Genomic DNA, 16,355 nt, shown 5'->3' with positions numbered 1-16,355 from the left:
GAATTATTATTAACATATAAGATATTTTGACCTATTAGTTTAGAGTCTTTGTACCGTACTAGCATGCAGGGACTCCAAAATTACCAGTGTTCAAAATCTCAAAAGTATCCCATTGACAGTGATGGAATGCAAGTATTCTCACTTTTAAGAAATTTAAAATAAGAACAACTTTATTGATCCCTCACCAGAGAAATTCACTGAATAATTGCAAAATATAGTTGCACCTTGGATTGTAATTCAAGCTTGGTGTGCAGCATTGTATTAGAACAAAACAAACAATAAATTAATATAATGGCATCTGATGTTGTTAGACACCCATGGTGTTTAGTATTGTATTAGAAAAAAATATTAATAAATATCATTGCACAGGATAGTTTGTCATGTTGTATGTGGAGGCTGATGTGACACATTTAAATCATTTAGTGTGGTGATTTTACTACACGGATGACTAATATGATTGATTGATAATGAAGACAGTCATCACATAATTTCCTGTCGATCGATCATTCATCGATCTTTTCAGCTTCAATGCTAGGACAGATCTTACTTTCACATTTAGTTTCATATTATTTTAATTGAATAAATCTCCATAGTAAGACTAACTGTGTTTTTATTTTATTTTCCTGCTGCAGCTTCTATGATCTGCGTGTGTCTGCCCCGACCAGAGGATGTATCCACCGTCCAGAAAGGATTTCATCTCTCTGACTCTCAGTGATCCTCACAGTCACGCCTACAACAACGGGAAACACCGCAGACAGTCCTGCTGGAGGGTGAGTCCTCTACACCAGCTATTCTCAACCTGGGGGTCCTGGCCCCTCTGGGGTCGCAAGATGATTTCTGGGGGTCGCCAAATCATTTAGGAAGTCAGCTCTGTCTCCACTGTGTTAAAGTGTTCATGTGTTTTAGTCTTTTTGGTCATTTCATGTCTTTTTTTTTTTTGGTCATTTTGTGTTGTTTTCTTTATCTTTTTGTGGTCAATTTGTGTCTTTTTTGGTCATTTTGTTTCCTTTTTGGTCAATTTGTGTCTTTTTTTTAGTAATTTTGTGTCTTTTTTTATCATTTTGTGTCTTTATTGGTAATTTTGTGTCTTTTGGTCATTTTGTGTTGTTTTGTTTATCTTTTTGTGGTCATTTTGTGTCTGTTTTTAGTAATTTTGTGTCTTTTTTTTTGTCATTTTGTTTCTTTTTTTTCTGCCATCTTGTGTCTTTTTTTTGGTCATTTTGTGTCTTTTTGTGGTCATTTTTGTCATTTTGTGGTCAATTTGAGTCCTTTTTTGCTTAATTTTATGTCATTTTTTGGCAATTTTGTTTTTTTTTTCTGACAAATCCCAAAGTAACACAGACAGGGAGATGTTTTAGTTGATCTCTGCTTCATTATTCGTCCAAAATTTGTCGTATCAACCGAGTTTGTCTGATCTGAACTGTGAGATTGTGTTCAGTGAGCGGGGGTCACGGACAACATGCATGTTAAATTGGGGGTCGCGACTCAAAAAGGTTGAGAACTACTGCTCTACAGCACACCTTTACTTTAACACACAGACACACAAACACTTTGAATGTTTGGTGTTTCCTCTACAGTCCAACACCCAGAATGAGGAGGGGCTCCCTCGCCTCAACGCCCCTTAGTTGTGTTTTTATTTTAATGTGAAAAAAGCGTCTTATCAATGCAACATTTCTATCTGTTGGATTACGGAGATCTTTTGTACATGAATGCTGCTGCTCAATGTCTTACAATGATTCGAGCAGTTGTACTTATCGATTTGTGTTTGTGTTTTAAAAGAACAGGAATATTTTTGTGAGAAATTATTTTACATACATTGAACATTTATTGCACAAGTTCACATTCAGATTTGCACATATTGTTCACATAATAATAACTTCACATTGTTTGATACAGCTACACGAATATGTTTTGCACCAAATATACAACAACAATAGGAGCAAAAATGTGAGCCTGTCTGTTTTTTAATCTGTGACTTCTAAAATAGGATTTTTGGGCCTGTAATTAAGCATTTGTGATTGTGTACGTGTTGTGTTGTATTTGTGGAGAAAAGTACACAACTCATAGATTATGTGACTTCAAATTTACTGATTCGCTACACAATCACTGTACACAACTACACATTACACTTTAGATTTCAATTTTGCTTTATTTCAGATAAATAATGATCTGTCCTAGCATTGAGCTCTATTCAAAGGTTTGTTTACTTTAGACTTATTATAAAGTAATGTTATATAGATAATAATTCCCTGTCAAATAAGCTTCATGATTTCTATTATTCTGGTCTTATTCAACACAATGAAGAAATACAAGGCTAATCACATGGTTTTCTTGATTTTTGTTATTATCAAGAATGATTCCATGACTGTAAATGTAAAAATGACTAAAAAAAGACAGAAAATGACCAAAAATAGATGTAAAAATGTGAAAGTAAGATCTGTCCTAGCATTGTGCTCTATTAAAATGGTTGTAAAAATGACTAAAAAAGACAGAAAATGACAAAAATAGATGTAAAAATGACTAAAAAAAGACAGAAAATGACCAAAAGTAGATGTAAAAATGACAAAAAAGGACACAAAATGACAAAAATAGATGTAAAAATGACTAAAAAGGACACAAAATGACAAAAATAGATGTAAAAATGTGAAAGTAAGATCTGTCCTAGCATTGTGCTCTATTAAAATAGATGTAAAAATGACTAAATGACTGTAATTAAGAATTAGTGAATGTGTAAGTGTTGTGTTGTATTTGTGGAGAAAAGTACACAACTCCTAGACTATGTGACTTCATATGTACTGATTCGATACACAATCACTGTACACAACTACACATTCCACTGTGAGAGGGGCTCAGATCTTTTGCACCAATAAAACCTTCAGAGATGACGTGACGAACGAAACCAAACGTCCCCTCCAGAGTCTCTAAATCCCTCTGAGGCCTTTTGTTATAATGGAGACACGCTGAGTGAGAGGACATTAGAGAGGGGGCGTGGCCTGAGACTTCAGAGGGGGCGTGGCCTGAGACTTTCTCACTCTTTACCCTAAAGGAAACACGGATAATGAGCTCAACTCGTGTTTGACTAAATCACACCCAACTCAACTTTATTTGTAAAGCACTTTAAAACAACCACAGCCGCAACAAAGTGCTGATCATAAACAAACAGAACAAGAGACAATAAAATAAATAAAACAGAAAATAAACACTAAAATAAATAAATAAATGTAGGTCAGTACCTCAGGGTAGAAGATATGGATGTTAGGTTGTAACTTGATATTTTTGCAGAGAGGTGACAAATAATGGGAATTGTATGCTATGATCTTCACCAGATCTATTCATCCCTGAAGGAACATGATGGGGGATCTACCACAGACCAGGTGGACCACATAGGACACATTTTTTATATTATATTAATTTAATTTTGTGTCTTTTTTTAGTAACTTTGTGTCTTTTTAAAATAATTGTGTCTTTTTTTTGGTCATTTTGTGTCTTTTTTTGGTAATTTTGTGTCTTATTTGTCATTTTGTGTCTTTTTTTTGGTATTTTTGTGTCTTTTTTTGGTAATTTTGTGTCTTTTTTTCATTTTGTGTCTTCTTTTTGATAACTGTGTGTCTTTTTTAAGAAATTTCTTTTTTTTAGTAATTTTGTGTCTTTTTTTGGTCATTTTGTGTCTTTTTTTGGTCATTTTGTGTCTTTTTTTGGTAATTTCGTGTCTTTTTTTGGTAATTTTGTGTCTTTTTTTGTAATTTTGTGTCTTTTTTTGTCATTGTGCTTTTTTTTCATTTTGTGTCTTTTTTTGGTAATTTTGAGTATTATTTTTCATTTTGTGTCTTTTTTTGGTAATTTTGTGTATTTTTTGATAATTGTGTGTCTTTTTTAAGAAATTTCTTTTTTTTTAGTAATTTTGTGTCTTTTTTTGGTCATTTTGTGTCTTTTTTGGTCATTTTGTGTCTTTTTTTGGTAATTTTGTGTCTTTTTTTTGGTAATTTTGTGTCTATTTTTTTGTAATTTTGTGTCTTTTTTGTCATTTTGTGTCTTTTTTTTTTCCATTTTGTGTCTTTTTTTTTGATAATTGTGTGTCTTTTTTTAAGAAATTTAGTTTTTTTTAGTAATTTTGTGTCTTTTTTTGGTCATTTTGATACTGCCTCCAGCGGCCCCCAGGTAATATGAGTTTGAGACCCCTGGTCTAGAATATTTAAAGTGTTGGATTCTTTTAGGTTAAATAGTCCTCCACCGTCATCAAATCACCAAATGAGTGAATACCTGTTTAAATCAACTGTGTTCGTCCCTACACAGTTCAGAGATTTGAATAATTATTTAATGAATCTGTCCTTGAGGCTCCTATTGGCAAAACCTCACTGGGACATTATGTTATCTTCCTTTTATTTGTCAAATGTCCTCACATTGTGACGCATTGATGAAATAATCAGATGTGGTTTTACAAATCTAGTTAATAAAAAGCCTGAGAAATCAAGTTACTTTATATTGATGTCGCAATCTTGTAAATCAAATATTTGCCATGAAGCCGTCTTGTTCATTGATTTGCAGCTCTGTGGCTTAATAAAACACAACCAGAGAGGCAGAGCTGCACTTGAGATAAATGGTGTAAAAAAAGAAAAGAAAGAGCACCTCTTTCTTTATGAAATGCATCTTTTTTGAGACGGATCGATTGGTAGCTTTCAGTCTTCCATTATCCTTCCTCCTTTGTTGTGGAGCAGCCTGAACTTTCCAACTCTTCAGATAAAAGCTTCCCCTGAGCTCTTTCTCTCTCTGATCACTACACCGAGATAAAAACAAATCTGCTCATCTCAGACTTTCTCTCCTGTCACACATTTTCTTTAATCTTCTTCTCCTTACTTTCACATTTCTTCCACCTCTCTCTCCTCGTCCCTCCTCTCTATAGTTGGGTGGGAACTCAGGTTTTACAGGTTTATTGTGTTGCTCTTAGCATGTCACAACGTCTCTTTGCTGCTTTCTTCCTCAGGGGGCTTTTGCTGCTTTGTTCACACGCTTTTTTTAAATTCTTGCACAACTCAGACACAGTGAGAGTCCTTCAGTTGTTCCCTGGTTACGACGGTGTTACGCACTTTAATCAGTTTAATGGAAATACTTCAAGTGCAATCAGTCAGAAGCATATTTTTACACCAAGCAATGACAGATTTCTGTGCTATATATGTTCATAGTGCAGCTGGAAGTGATGAATGAAAGATTCACCACATGTTGTTCACAGTCAGGAAACAGGAAACTTAACGAGCCTCTGGCCCCGCGGCTCGTTAAGAAGAGCCTCGGGCCCCCGCCGCTCCGTAAGAAGAGCCTCTGGCCCCCGCGGCTCCTTAAGAAGAGCCTCTGGCCCCGTGGCTCGTTAAGAAGAGCCTCCGGCCCCCGCGGCTCCTTAAGAAGAGCCTCTGGCCCCGTGGCTCGTTAAGAAGAGCCTCTGGCCCCCGCGGCTCCTTAAGAGGAGTAAGAACAAGTCTCCAAAAGTCTCCAATAACACCAGAAAAAGTCTCTGGATTTGTTGCCAGTCGCTTTCTTGAAAAATAGTCTCTAAGGGGGTCTGAAAAGTCGCTAATTTTAGCAACAAAGTTGCTAAGTTGGCAACACTGCTTCACCGGCTTTTACAAATAGAGCACAACCACAACTCTGAGGTTTATAACAAACAAAACTGTTTGAAAATCAGTTTAAAATTAAGCAATCTATGGTTATTTGAATGCTACATGAACCATAGACTATAATGTTATGAGTGGGTGAGTGTATGTATGTGTGTTGGAATGTATTGGCTTTTTTTATTTTTATTTTTTATGTCTTTTATACACCGAGACTGCAACCAAGTTGTCCAAGTTGGGACAAATAAACTAAACTTGGCTTGACTTGACTTGATCCAGACATGTAATGAGTAAAATCCTTAAAAAATATAGTTTAAAATCTAAAAAGTGTCCTGTAAAATGTGTTAAAAATTGACTTTTTAACAGGATAATAAGTCAATTTACAGATGATCTTGATTTAAAGTGATTGAACAGATTTCTCTGGGTTTAAATATTGTTGAAAGCATTTAGGATAATGTAAAGTACACAACTCTACAAAATATGTATCATAGGTCTATTTATTTTTTAGATATTTTAATGCAAAAATGTTCCATATTACACTAGTAAAAAGAGTGCCCACTTTTATTTAGTTTGGAATCCATCCATCCAAAACACTAAGTACATATTGACAATATTATTTTAATTCAGCTTTTAGAAAATCTGCAGATTCCCTGATTATAAGCAAAATGATTTATTTAATATAACTTCTGTCTTGTACTTCAGTTTCTTCTAAATGTCTCGGTCAGCTCTTATAAAGAGGAATCCATTGAGTCCTTTAAATGAGAAGGATGAAGCAGCTCGTCATCGACTGATGTGTAGCGTTTTATTCCAGCAGTAAATCAACCTGCAGCTCGTCTATAAAGGGTCTTTATGGCTGAGACGCCTCCCCTCTACCTGGGGCTCCTCAGATCTGATTATTATAGTTTATGGTTCCTGAGAAAACCATTCTCTGCAAATCATCTTCCTCTGAGTGGCTTGTTGGCTCTGAGTTTGTGTCCTCGCACAACAAGAAGGACTTCAACAAACAATCCAAAAAGGCATGAGTACTACTTATTATAATAGACGGTTTTATATTGTTTTAAAATGGCCAAAAAAAGACACTAAATGACCAAAAAAGACACAACATGACCAAAAAAATATACAGAATGACCAAAAAAGACACAAAAATACTTAAAAAGAACACAAAATGACAAAAAAAGACACAAAATGACCAAAAAAGACACAAAAATACTTATAAAGAACACCAAATGACCAAAAAAGACACAAAATTACCAAAAAATATACAGAATGACCAAAAAAGACACAAAAATACTTAAAAAGAACACAAAATGACAAAAAAAGACACAAAATGACCAAAAAATATACAGAATGACCAAAAAAGACACAAAAATACTTAAAAAGAACACACAATGACAAAAAAAGACACAAAATGACAAAAAAAGACACAAAATTACCAAAAAAAAGACACAAAATTATTAAAAAAGACACAAAATTATTTAAAAAAAGACACAAAATGACCAAAAAAACTAAATTACTTAAAAAAGAAACAAAATGACCAAAAAAATACACAGAATTAACAAAAAAGACACAAAATTATTTTAAAAAGACACAAAATTACCAAAAAAAGACACAAAATTAACAAAAAAGACACAAAATTACCAAAAAAGACACAAAAATATTTTTAAGTTTTAGTTATTAAAAAACGTAATTAAAGGGACCTTCCACACACAACACAGTAAAGTGCCATTCATATAAAACTCACATTAAACTTTCATATCAAGGTGGGGGCCACAAAATATCGTCACGAGGGCCACAAGTTTGAGACCTCTGCCTTAGATAATTCATAAATCCGTGTCAGATTCGGCAGATTAAAGATCCTGAAACTTTGATCTAAAATCCCTGGTTGTAAAAACTAAAAATCCCCGTTAGAATGAAGATAATGTGTTGATGGTGTTGTGGTTGTGGAGCCAGTGAAGTGAATGAAAGCCTCCTGAGACCAGGTCCTCGGGGTGCTGAGCTCACAGTTTCATGGTGTTGCACAGGTGTTAATTAGAGCAGCTAACAGAGTGGGAGCCTCCCTGCTCTCCTCAGGGGCCCCGGCCCCTCGGCCCCTCGGCCCCTCGGCCCCTCCCTCTGCTACTGATGCTTACCTCCACTGTTTGTTTGTGATCTGACACTGTTGTTAACACACATCAGCTGGAGAAACATGTCGGGTTCCTGCAGGGTAAGATACGGGGCACCATTATTAGAAAAATAGCAGAATAAAGAGGGGGCGTCCTCTTTATTCCCCCCTCTTTTTGGTCATTTTGTGTCTTTTTTGTGTCATTTTGTGTCTTTTTTTGGTCATTTTGTGTCTCTTTTGGTCATTGTGTGTCTTCTTTGGGCCATTTTGTGTCTTTTTTTGTTAAGTTGTGTTTTTTTGTGGTCATTTTGTGTCTTTTTTGTCAATTTGTCTTTTTTTTGGTCATTTTTTGTCATTTTGTGGTTAATTTGAGTCCTTTATTGCTTAATTTTATGTAATTTTTTGGTAATTTTGTGTCTTTTTTGCTCATTTTGTGTCTCTTTTGGTCATTTTGTGTCTTTTTTGTTCATTTTGTGTCTTTTTTTGTTCATTTTGTGTCTTTTTTGGTCATTTTGTGTCTCTTTTGGTCAGGGGGGATCCTCTTTATTCTGCTTCTTCTTTTCAAAAGGAAGTATCTAAACACATCGGGGGAACGCTTAAATCTCCTGACAGATGCTTGTGATTTGAATTCCGAGCCGTAAGACGTGTTGTTAGCGTTGTTAGCTTTGTTAGCTTTGTTTTTGATCTGCCTACAGAAATGTTTGAGCGTTGTTGTCTTTGTTTGTGATCTGTCTACAGAAATGGAAGCAGCTGTCTCGGCTCCAGAGAAGCCTGATCCTCTTCCTGCTGGCTCTGCTGCTGCTGTTTGGACTGCTCTCCTACCCCAGCATCACACACCAGTGGAGAGGTAAACACTCGTTGGGATGCTGATGCTGCATGACTAGCTGATGACTTGGATTGTCTGTGTTGTCTTGATGTTGTGTTGATGATTAATTGCAGTGAATGACTGAAACGCCACATGAGGCCCTGTGATTGTTCCTGTCTTTGTTTAGATTAGTTTCTGTGCTCATTTGTATTTGTGCACACCTGGAAAATCCAACAGCCAAATCCTATTTACCAGCCTCCCGGCCCATATTCAGAGTTTTTATCACGATTCTTTGAGTTTTTATCAAGTCTAGTACTAATTACAGATAAGGTAATTATTGTAGGTGATTTAAGGCGTCTTATTTTGACAGTCTTCTTGTAAATTCTATGGTGGACGCTGTTAATACATCCATCCATATGCTCTTATTTTGAAAGCTACATGTGTTGCTTTTAATTCTGATGACTGGTCTTCTTATCATAACGCCTTATGGTGGTTTTAATTTAAATGAACAGTCGTGTAAACCAGCTATTCTCAACCTGGGGGTCCCGACCCCATTCAGGATCTCGAGATGATTTCTGGGGGTCGCCAAATCATTTTGGAAGTCAGCTCTGTCTCCACTGTGTTAAAGTGTTCATGTGTTAATGTGTTTTAGTCTTTTTGGTCATTTTGTGTCTTTTTTTGGTCATTTTGTGTCTTTTTTTGTTCATTTTGTTTCTTTTTTGGGTGATCTGAACTGTGCGTGTGAGATTGTGTTCAGTGAGCGGGGGTCATGGACAACATGCATGTTAAATTGGGGGTCGCGACTCAAAAAGAGAACTACTGGTGTAAACAACAACCAACACCCCTGGGGGTCCGCGCACCACACTTTGGGAATCCCTGTTGTAGTCTGTAAAGCCCTTTGAGGCTAATCTGTGATTTTCGCCTATATATAAGATTTTTTCTTGAGCTGACTTGCATAAACTCCTGTATGCTAAATGCACGACATTAGATTCTCAGAACACGTCCACACCAAGATGGTTAAATCTGAAACTTCTTGATTCTGGCTTTTTGTCCACACTAAGATAGAATTTTTTTCACACCCAAAAACGGAGATTTATAAGATCCCTCTCCAGAGTAGACAGATCTGCAATTTATTTTGCAGACTGGGATAAAATGTATTCCTGCTCAGACTCTGAGGCTAAAGGATGATTAATGTATTTGAGCTTTGGAGTTCAGATGAAAACTTTCCATGACTCCGTGAAGAGTCCGTTTTAACAATTTGTCAGACAATAAAACTATAAAATACAGTTATCTAGAGCAGTAGTTCTCAACCTTTATGAGTTGCGATCCCTAATTTAACCTGCATGTTGTCTCACTGAACAGAATCTCATAGTTCAGATCAGACAAACTCAGCTGATATGAGTAATTTTGGACAAATAACGAAGCAGACAACAACTTAAACATCTCCCTGTCTATGCATTTATATATTTTTTATATTTTATTGTTACTTTTAACAAAATGACCAAAAAATTACATAAAATTAAGCAAAAAGGGACTCAAATTGACCACAAAATGACAAAAAATGACCAAAAAAGACACAAAATGGCCAAAAAAGACACAAAATGACCAAAAAAAGGACACAAAATGACCAAAAAAAGACACAAAACGACAAAAAAAAAGACAAAAAAGGACACAAAATGACCAAAAAAAGGACACACAATGACCAAGAGACACAAAATTACCAACAAAAGACACAAAATTACCAAAAAAGGCACAAAATGACAAAAAAAAATGACAAAAAAATGACAAAAAAAAGGACACAAAATGACCAAGAGACACAAAATGACCCCCAAAAAGACACAAAATGACCAAAGACACAAAATGACCAAAAGAGACACAAAATTACCAAAAAAAAGACATTAAATGACCAAAAAGACTAAAACACATTAACACATGAACACTTTAACACAGTGGAGACAGAGCTGACTTTCAAAATGATTTGGCGACCCCCAGAAATCATCTGGGGACCCCAACTGGGGCCGGGACCCCCATGTTGAGACCAGCTGATCTATGGAGTCTTGTTTGATCCTCCTCTGTGTGTTAAAGGCCTCTCTGACAGGGAGGAGTGGCTGGAGCTGAACGACGGAGAGCTGAAGGATCTTCCTGTAGAAGTGAAGTCCCTGTTGGACCAGGAGGCAGATAAAGCCCCTCCTCCCCCTGTGGCGGGGCCCCACGTGGGCCCAGCTGTGGACCCAGATGCTGGAGCTGTGGAGCCGGTGGTGGTGGTGGAGGAGCCCCGAGGACCAGCGGTCCCCATTCTGCCCAAACCTCCCATTAATAAGGTCAGAGCCACATCACCATCACAACAATGAGCTCTCACAGTTTAATTCATCTGAGACATAGTTTCAATATGATGCAACAAAGTTATACGTAAGCTTCCACTTTTAAGAGCAAAGAGGATGATGAAAACTGCTGAATTTTTAACACAATGTTAAGTTTAGGTTTCTACCCTTTAATTTTAAAGCCTACTAGAACAACTAAGAATAGTGCAACATTAATTGATAATATTTGTATCAATATAACTGATGGGAAGATAAACAATGGATTATTATTGACTGATGTAAGAGATCATTTGCCTGTTTTTGCAGTGTTAGAAATAAACAATTGGTTAATATTAACAACAGAAAATCAGAATTGTAATCTAGAGAGAGTAAAATCACGAGAAGCAATTTCTGCTCTTAAAGCAGAAGAAGAAGTATACATTTTTATGTATGGTCTAATTCCATATCATATTTAAAAACATAACGATATATTTTTTATATCGAAATATCGCCCAGCCCTAATATGAATACTTAACACTTTCTTTCTCCTCAGAATAAGATCTTCCCAAACAAGAGAGGTCCACCGAGCCTGCAGAAAGATGGAAATGAAACCGGCGGCGGAGAGAAAAAACCAGTTCAAGAGGCGGTTCAGGAAGTAGAAGCAGAGGAGGACAAAGAGAAGAAGATCGTCAGGTGACCTGGTTTTTATTTACTGCTCTACACTGCTGCTGCTGCTGCTGCTGTGTGTTACAACCTCCAAAGAACATGTATCAGAGTTATAAACGATCCAATCATAAGACCAGTGTTCCCCTTGTGTCTGCAGCTGGAGAGGAGCTCTGATCGAGGCGGACCAGGCCTCTGAGCCTCCTCCATCAGCTGGAGAGAGAGAAGCTGCAGCTCCTCCAGCTCCGGTTAACACCGCTGACGCCGTCCCACCAGAAGGTACGCACTGGATTACTTTTATTTTTTAATTCTTAATAAGTGCTTTATACAGCAAGTGAACTTGAGAATTTAAGGTAGAAGGTCTGCAGCCAACGATTATCAATTAATAAGGGTGTTATTCTAAATTATACAGAAATAGTTGAGTCTAGGGCTGCACAATTAATCTAATTTTTTAATGTTGATCACGATTTTGGCCGCCAAGATTAAATTAACCTGATTGTCGGCGATATTTCCATTTATTTCCAAAATGCGTCTCTCCTGCATATCTAATCAACACTTTCTACACCAGTAGTCCACCAACCACCAGGGGGCGGGCCGTTTTTATCTCCTGAAAAAAGCCTGGTTGCTGATTGGATAGAACACTAAGCAGGATGTGACGTAGTACTGGACGCCACAACAACACGCGACATTTAAAAAAGCCGGTGAAGCAGTGTTGGCAACTTAGCAACTTTGTTGTTATATTTAGCGACTTTTCAGACCCCCTTAGAGACTATTTTTCAAAAAAGCGACTGGAGACAATGTATGTGCTAACGGGCTAACCGTTAGCTCTGTAGCAGTACAGTGTGTATGCGCTAACATGCTAACAGTTAGCTCTGTAGCAGTACAGTGTGTATGTGCTAACGGGCTAACCGTTAGCTCTGTAGCAGTACAGTGTGTATGCGCTAACATGCTAACAGTTAGCTCTGTAGCAGTACAGTGTGTATGTGCTAACATGCTAACAGTTAGCTCTTTAGCAGTACAGTGTGTTTGTGCTAACAGGGTAACAGTTAGCTCTGTAGCAGTACAGTGTGTATGTGCTAACAGGCTAACAGTTAGCTCTGTAGCAGTAAAGTGTGTATGTGCTAACAGGCTAACAGTTAGCTCTGTAGCAGTACAGTGTGTATGTGCTAACAGGCTAACAGTTAGCTCTGTAGCAGTAAAGTGTGTATGTGCTAACAGGCTAACAGTTAGCGATCTCTGTTTGTTTACAACAAGCACCAGACACTAAAAACTGTTGCTATTGTTTGTTTAAAAGTAGTGCAATAAAAATACAGATGTTTTCCCTAACATGACGAATAATCATGATTAATAATCTTGATTACAATATTGATTAAAATAATAGTGATCATCATTTTGGCCATAATCGTGCAGCTCTAGTTGAGTCTTTAAAACATCATAAACTAACAAAACATATCCATCACAAGTTCTCAGAGGCAGAGTTATCACTTCACATCTTGTTTGGTGTGAAAACCAAAGATGTGCACTAAATAATGTAAATCTGTGAAACCATCAGATTTCATTGTGATTCTTTCCTCCAGTCCTCCATCATTGAGATTCTCCTCTTTTATTCTGTTCTTCCTGGAACAGAGAAAACTTTTCTCTGGCTGCAGTAAGAAACTTTTCCCTCCAAGCAACGTTGTCCGGCTGTTTAAAGCTCCGCACCTTTTTATTTCTTCTTTTTTAACTTAAAGTTTGAAGACTTCTAACCTGCAGAATAAAAACCCAGCTGGGCTCAAAGCAGTCGTATCAGTGCTCGGCCCAGAATAAATAATAATAAATCCCTTCTGCTGGAATCATCAGAAAATGAGACGAGCATCCTGCAGGAACCCAAACCTGTGAGATGAGTCTGTTATCACTTATTCCTGCCTGTGTGGATCTGGTGTCTGTAGTTCCAGCGGTGGAGCGTCTGGAGGCGGTACGTGAAGCCTTCAGACATGCCTGGAAAGGCTACAAGGCGTTCGCCTGGGGCCACGACGAGCTGAAGCCCATCTCCAAGTCTTTCGGCGAGTGGTTCGGACTGGGGCTGACGCTCATCGACTCTCTGGACACCATGTGGATCCTGGGCCTCAAAGAAGGTCAGTTATTCTCCTTCTCTGTCTTTAGGCTGGAGATCATTTAACCCATAAGAACCCTGACCCAGTAATCCTTAAAGGAACATTATGGGGGACAATGCAACTTAAATGCTGGAGAGGGCCACAATTTTTCACCGACACTACCACAGGGCCACATGTAGGAGTGTGCATTTAACTCTGTGGAGTCTTGGACTATTTTGTCCATTTTTAATCCTTTTCATGTCTTTTTGTGTCTTTTTTTTGTAATTTTGTGTCTTTTTTTGTAATTTTGTGTCTTTTTTTTGTAATTTTGTGTCTTTTTTTGTCATTTTGTGTCTTCCGTGTGTTTTTTGGTCATTTTGTCTCTTTTTTTTTGTCTTTTTGTGTCTTTTTTGGTCATTTTGTCTCTTTTTTGTAATTTTGTGTCTTTTTTTGTAATTTTGTGTCTTTTTTGTACTTTTGTGTCATTTTTTTGTCATTTTGTCTCTTTTTTGTAATTTTGTCTTTTTTTTGTAATTTTGTCTCTTTTTTTTGTCATTTTGTGTCTTTTTTGTAATTTTTTGTCTTTTTTTGTCTTTTTGTGTCTTTTTTGGTAATTTTGTCTCTTTTTTGTAATTTTGTGTCTTTTTTGTCATTTTGTGTCTTTTTTGTCATTTTGTGTCTTTTTTTGGTCATTTTGTGTCTTTTTTGTAATTTTGTGTCTTTTTTTGTCATTTTGTGTCTTTTTTTGGTCATTTTGTGTCTTTTTTGGTCATTTTGTCTCTTTTTTGTCATTTTGTCTCTTTTTTGTCATTTTGTGTCTTTTTTTGGTCATTTTGTGTCTTTTTTGTAATTTTGTGTCTTTTTTTGGTCATTTTGTGTCTTTTTTGTAATTTTGTGTCTTTTTTTTGTCATTTTGTCTCTTTTTTTTTGTCATTTTGTGTCTTCCGTGTCTTTTTTGTCATTTTGTGTCTTTTTTTGTAATTTTGTGTCTTTTTTTGTCATTTTGTCTCTTTTTTTTGTCATTTTGTGTCTTTTTTTTGTCATTTTGTGTCTTCCGTGTCTTTTTTTGTAATTTTGTGTCTTTTTTGTAATTTTGTGTCTTTTTTTGTCATTTTGTCTCTTTTTTTTGTCATTTTATGTCTTCCGTGTCTTTTTTTGGTCATTTTGTGTCTTTTTTGTCATTTTGTGTCTTTTTTTTGTCATTTTGTCTCTTTTTTTTGTCATTTTGTCTCTTTTTTTTTTGTCATTTTGTGTCTTCCGTGTCTTTTTTTGTCATTTTGTCTCTTTTTTCTAGTCTTTTTGTGTCTTTTAAATATTACAGTACATACAAATTAAATTAAACTTAAAGAGTTATTAATGGGAATAGTGAAGCAAAAAACAAAACAAAACAAAAAAAAACAAAACCAAGAATATAAAAGATAGCAACGCTTCGAAATCAGGATCTTTTCTCCATTCTACATCGTTCTATTTTAGAATTTCTTTCTACATCTTTATGTTTAATATCCTTTACTTAAAGATAGATTTCCTACATAGTTTAATACACTATAGCTATATTCATTACGTAGTAGTTGATATACCTTACTAACATATTATTCTATATTTTTAATAGTTAATTAATAGTAATAATTTCCATATATATCCATTAAGGAGATGTTATTTCATCTTTACATTTAATATCCGTCACTTAAAGCTGGATGTTATATATAATTTAATACTATATAGCTGTTTATTACGTAGTAGTTAGTATTCTATCTATATCTTAACCCTTTATCAGGCGAAGAACCGTATTTGGTAACTTCAGCGGATATCCAAAATAAAAAATAAAAATATTCTGAGAAAAAAGTTCCAAATTACTTAATTAAAGTGGCAGATCTACAAGAAAAAAAGTTGCAGATTTAAGAGATTTAAAGTGGCAAATCTGTGTGGAAAAAAAGTCACAGATTTATGAAAAAGAAGTGGGAAAAAAGCAACTTTTCTCTTAGATTCACCACTTTAAATCTCGTAAATCTACAACTTTTTTTCTTGTAGATTTGCCACTTTAATGTAGTAAATTTGCAACTTTTTTCTCGACCCCATTTTGATATCCACTGAAGTTACCAAATATAGTTATTCGCCTCAAAAAAGGTTAAATGGAGTTCATTTATTCATAACAATTTCATAATTGGTATATGTATCCATTTAAGAGATGTTTTTTCAATAATATTTAGTTAACTCTTGAGGCCACATTATAAAGTTGCTGTGTTGGTAATATTGGTGCCAAGTTTTGACAAATGAAGTGTCTGAAAAAGACAAATATCTCTGCATCACTTTTAATCTTTTTAATTTAAATGTTCTTCTGGCCCTTCTGACGTGAAGTGTGATATTAAATCAGTGGAGTTTTCTGGGACTCGTAATAAAAGCACTTGATAATGTCACTGGAGGCAAAACTCTTGATGTTGAACTCTTGAAAATGATCTTTGATCCTCAGTTAAACTGACGTCAGCCGTTCTTTATCTCCGTCTCTAACTTCTGGTCTCTGACTCACTCCTCACAGAGTTTGCGGAAGCGAAGGACTGGGTGGAGAAAGAGCTCTCCTTCGACAAGAATGTGGACGTAAATCTGTTTGAGACGACCATCCGAGTCCTTGGAGGCCTGCTGAGCACCTTCCATCTAACAGGAGACCAGCTCTTCCTGGACAAAGCTGTGAGTCACTGTTACAGACATTAAACTGTCTGACTTTAGATTTAGAGTCTTTATTGTCATTGCACGCTAGTATAAAAAATACTTCAGCACAATGAAATTGAGGCACAGCTCTCCCGTCAGTGCAAAAAAGAT

The 16,355-nt window shown here is 36.0% G+C and overlaps 1 protein-coding gene across 1 annotated transcript in view; it reads left to right on the top strand.

Moving 5' to 3' along the window:
- Window positions 1-630: 630 nt before the first annotated feature.
- Window positions 631-16,355, top strand: part of man1b1a (mannosidase, alpha, class 1B, member 1a) — a 29,142-nt gene continuing 13,417 nt past the window's right edge. Inside the window, exons 1-7 of the mRNA XM_059358136.1 lie at window positions 631-770; window positions 8,440-8,548; window positions 10,592-10,827; window positions 11,360-11,499; window positions 11,630-11,748; window positions 13,398-13,583; window positions 16,075-16,223. Coding sequence (XP_059214119.1) covers window positions 669-770; window positions 8,440-8,548; window positions 10,592-10,827; window positions 11,360-11,499; window positions 11,630-11,748; window positions 13,398-13,583; window positions 16,075-16,223 — 1,041 coding nt within the window. The 5' untranslated portion in view covers window positions 631-668. The remainder of the gene's footprint in view (window positions 771-8,439; window positions 8,549-10,591; window positions 10,828-11,359; window positions 11,500-11,629; window positions 11,749-13,397; window positions 13,584-16,074; window positions 16,224-16,355) is intronic.

This window comes from Centropristis striata, chromosome 19 (assembly GCF_030273125.1).
Source record: "Centropristis striata isolate RG_2023a ecotype Rhode Island chromosome 19, C.striata_1.0, whole genome shotgun sequence".
Taxonomy (NCBI): Eukaryota; Metazoa; Chordata; class Actinopteri; order Perciformes; family Serranidae; genus Centropristis; species Centropristis striata.
Note: the sequence above shows the minus strand (reverse complement) of the source record. Positions and strands in the feature narration are given on the sequence as shown.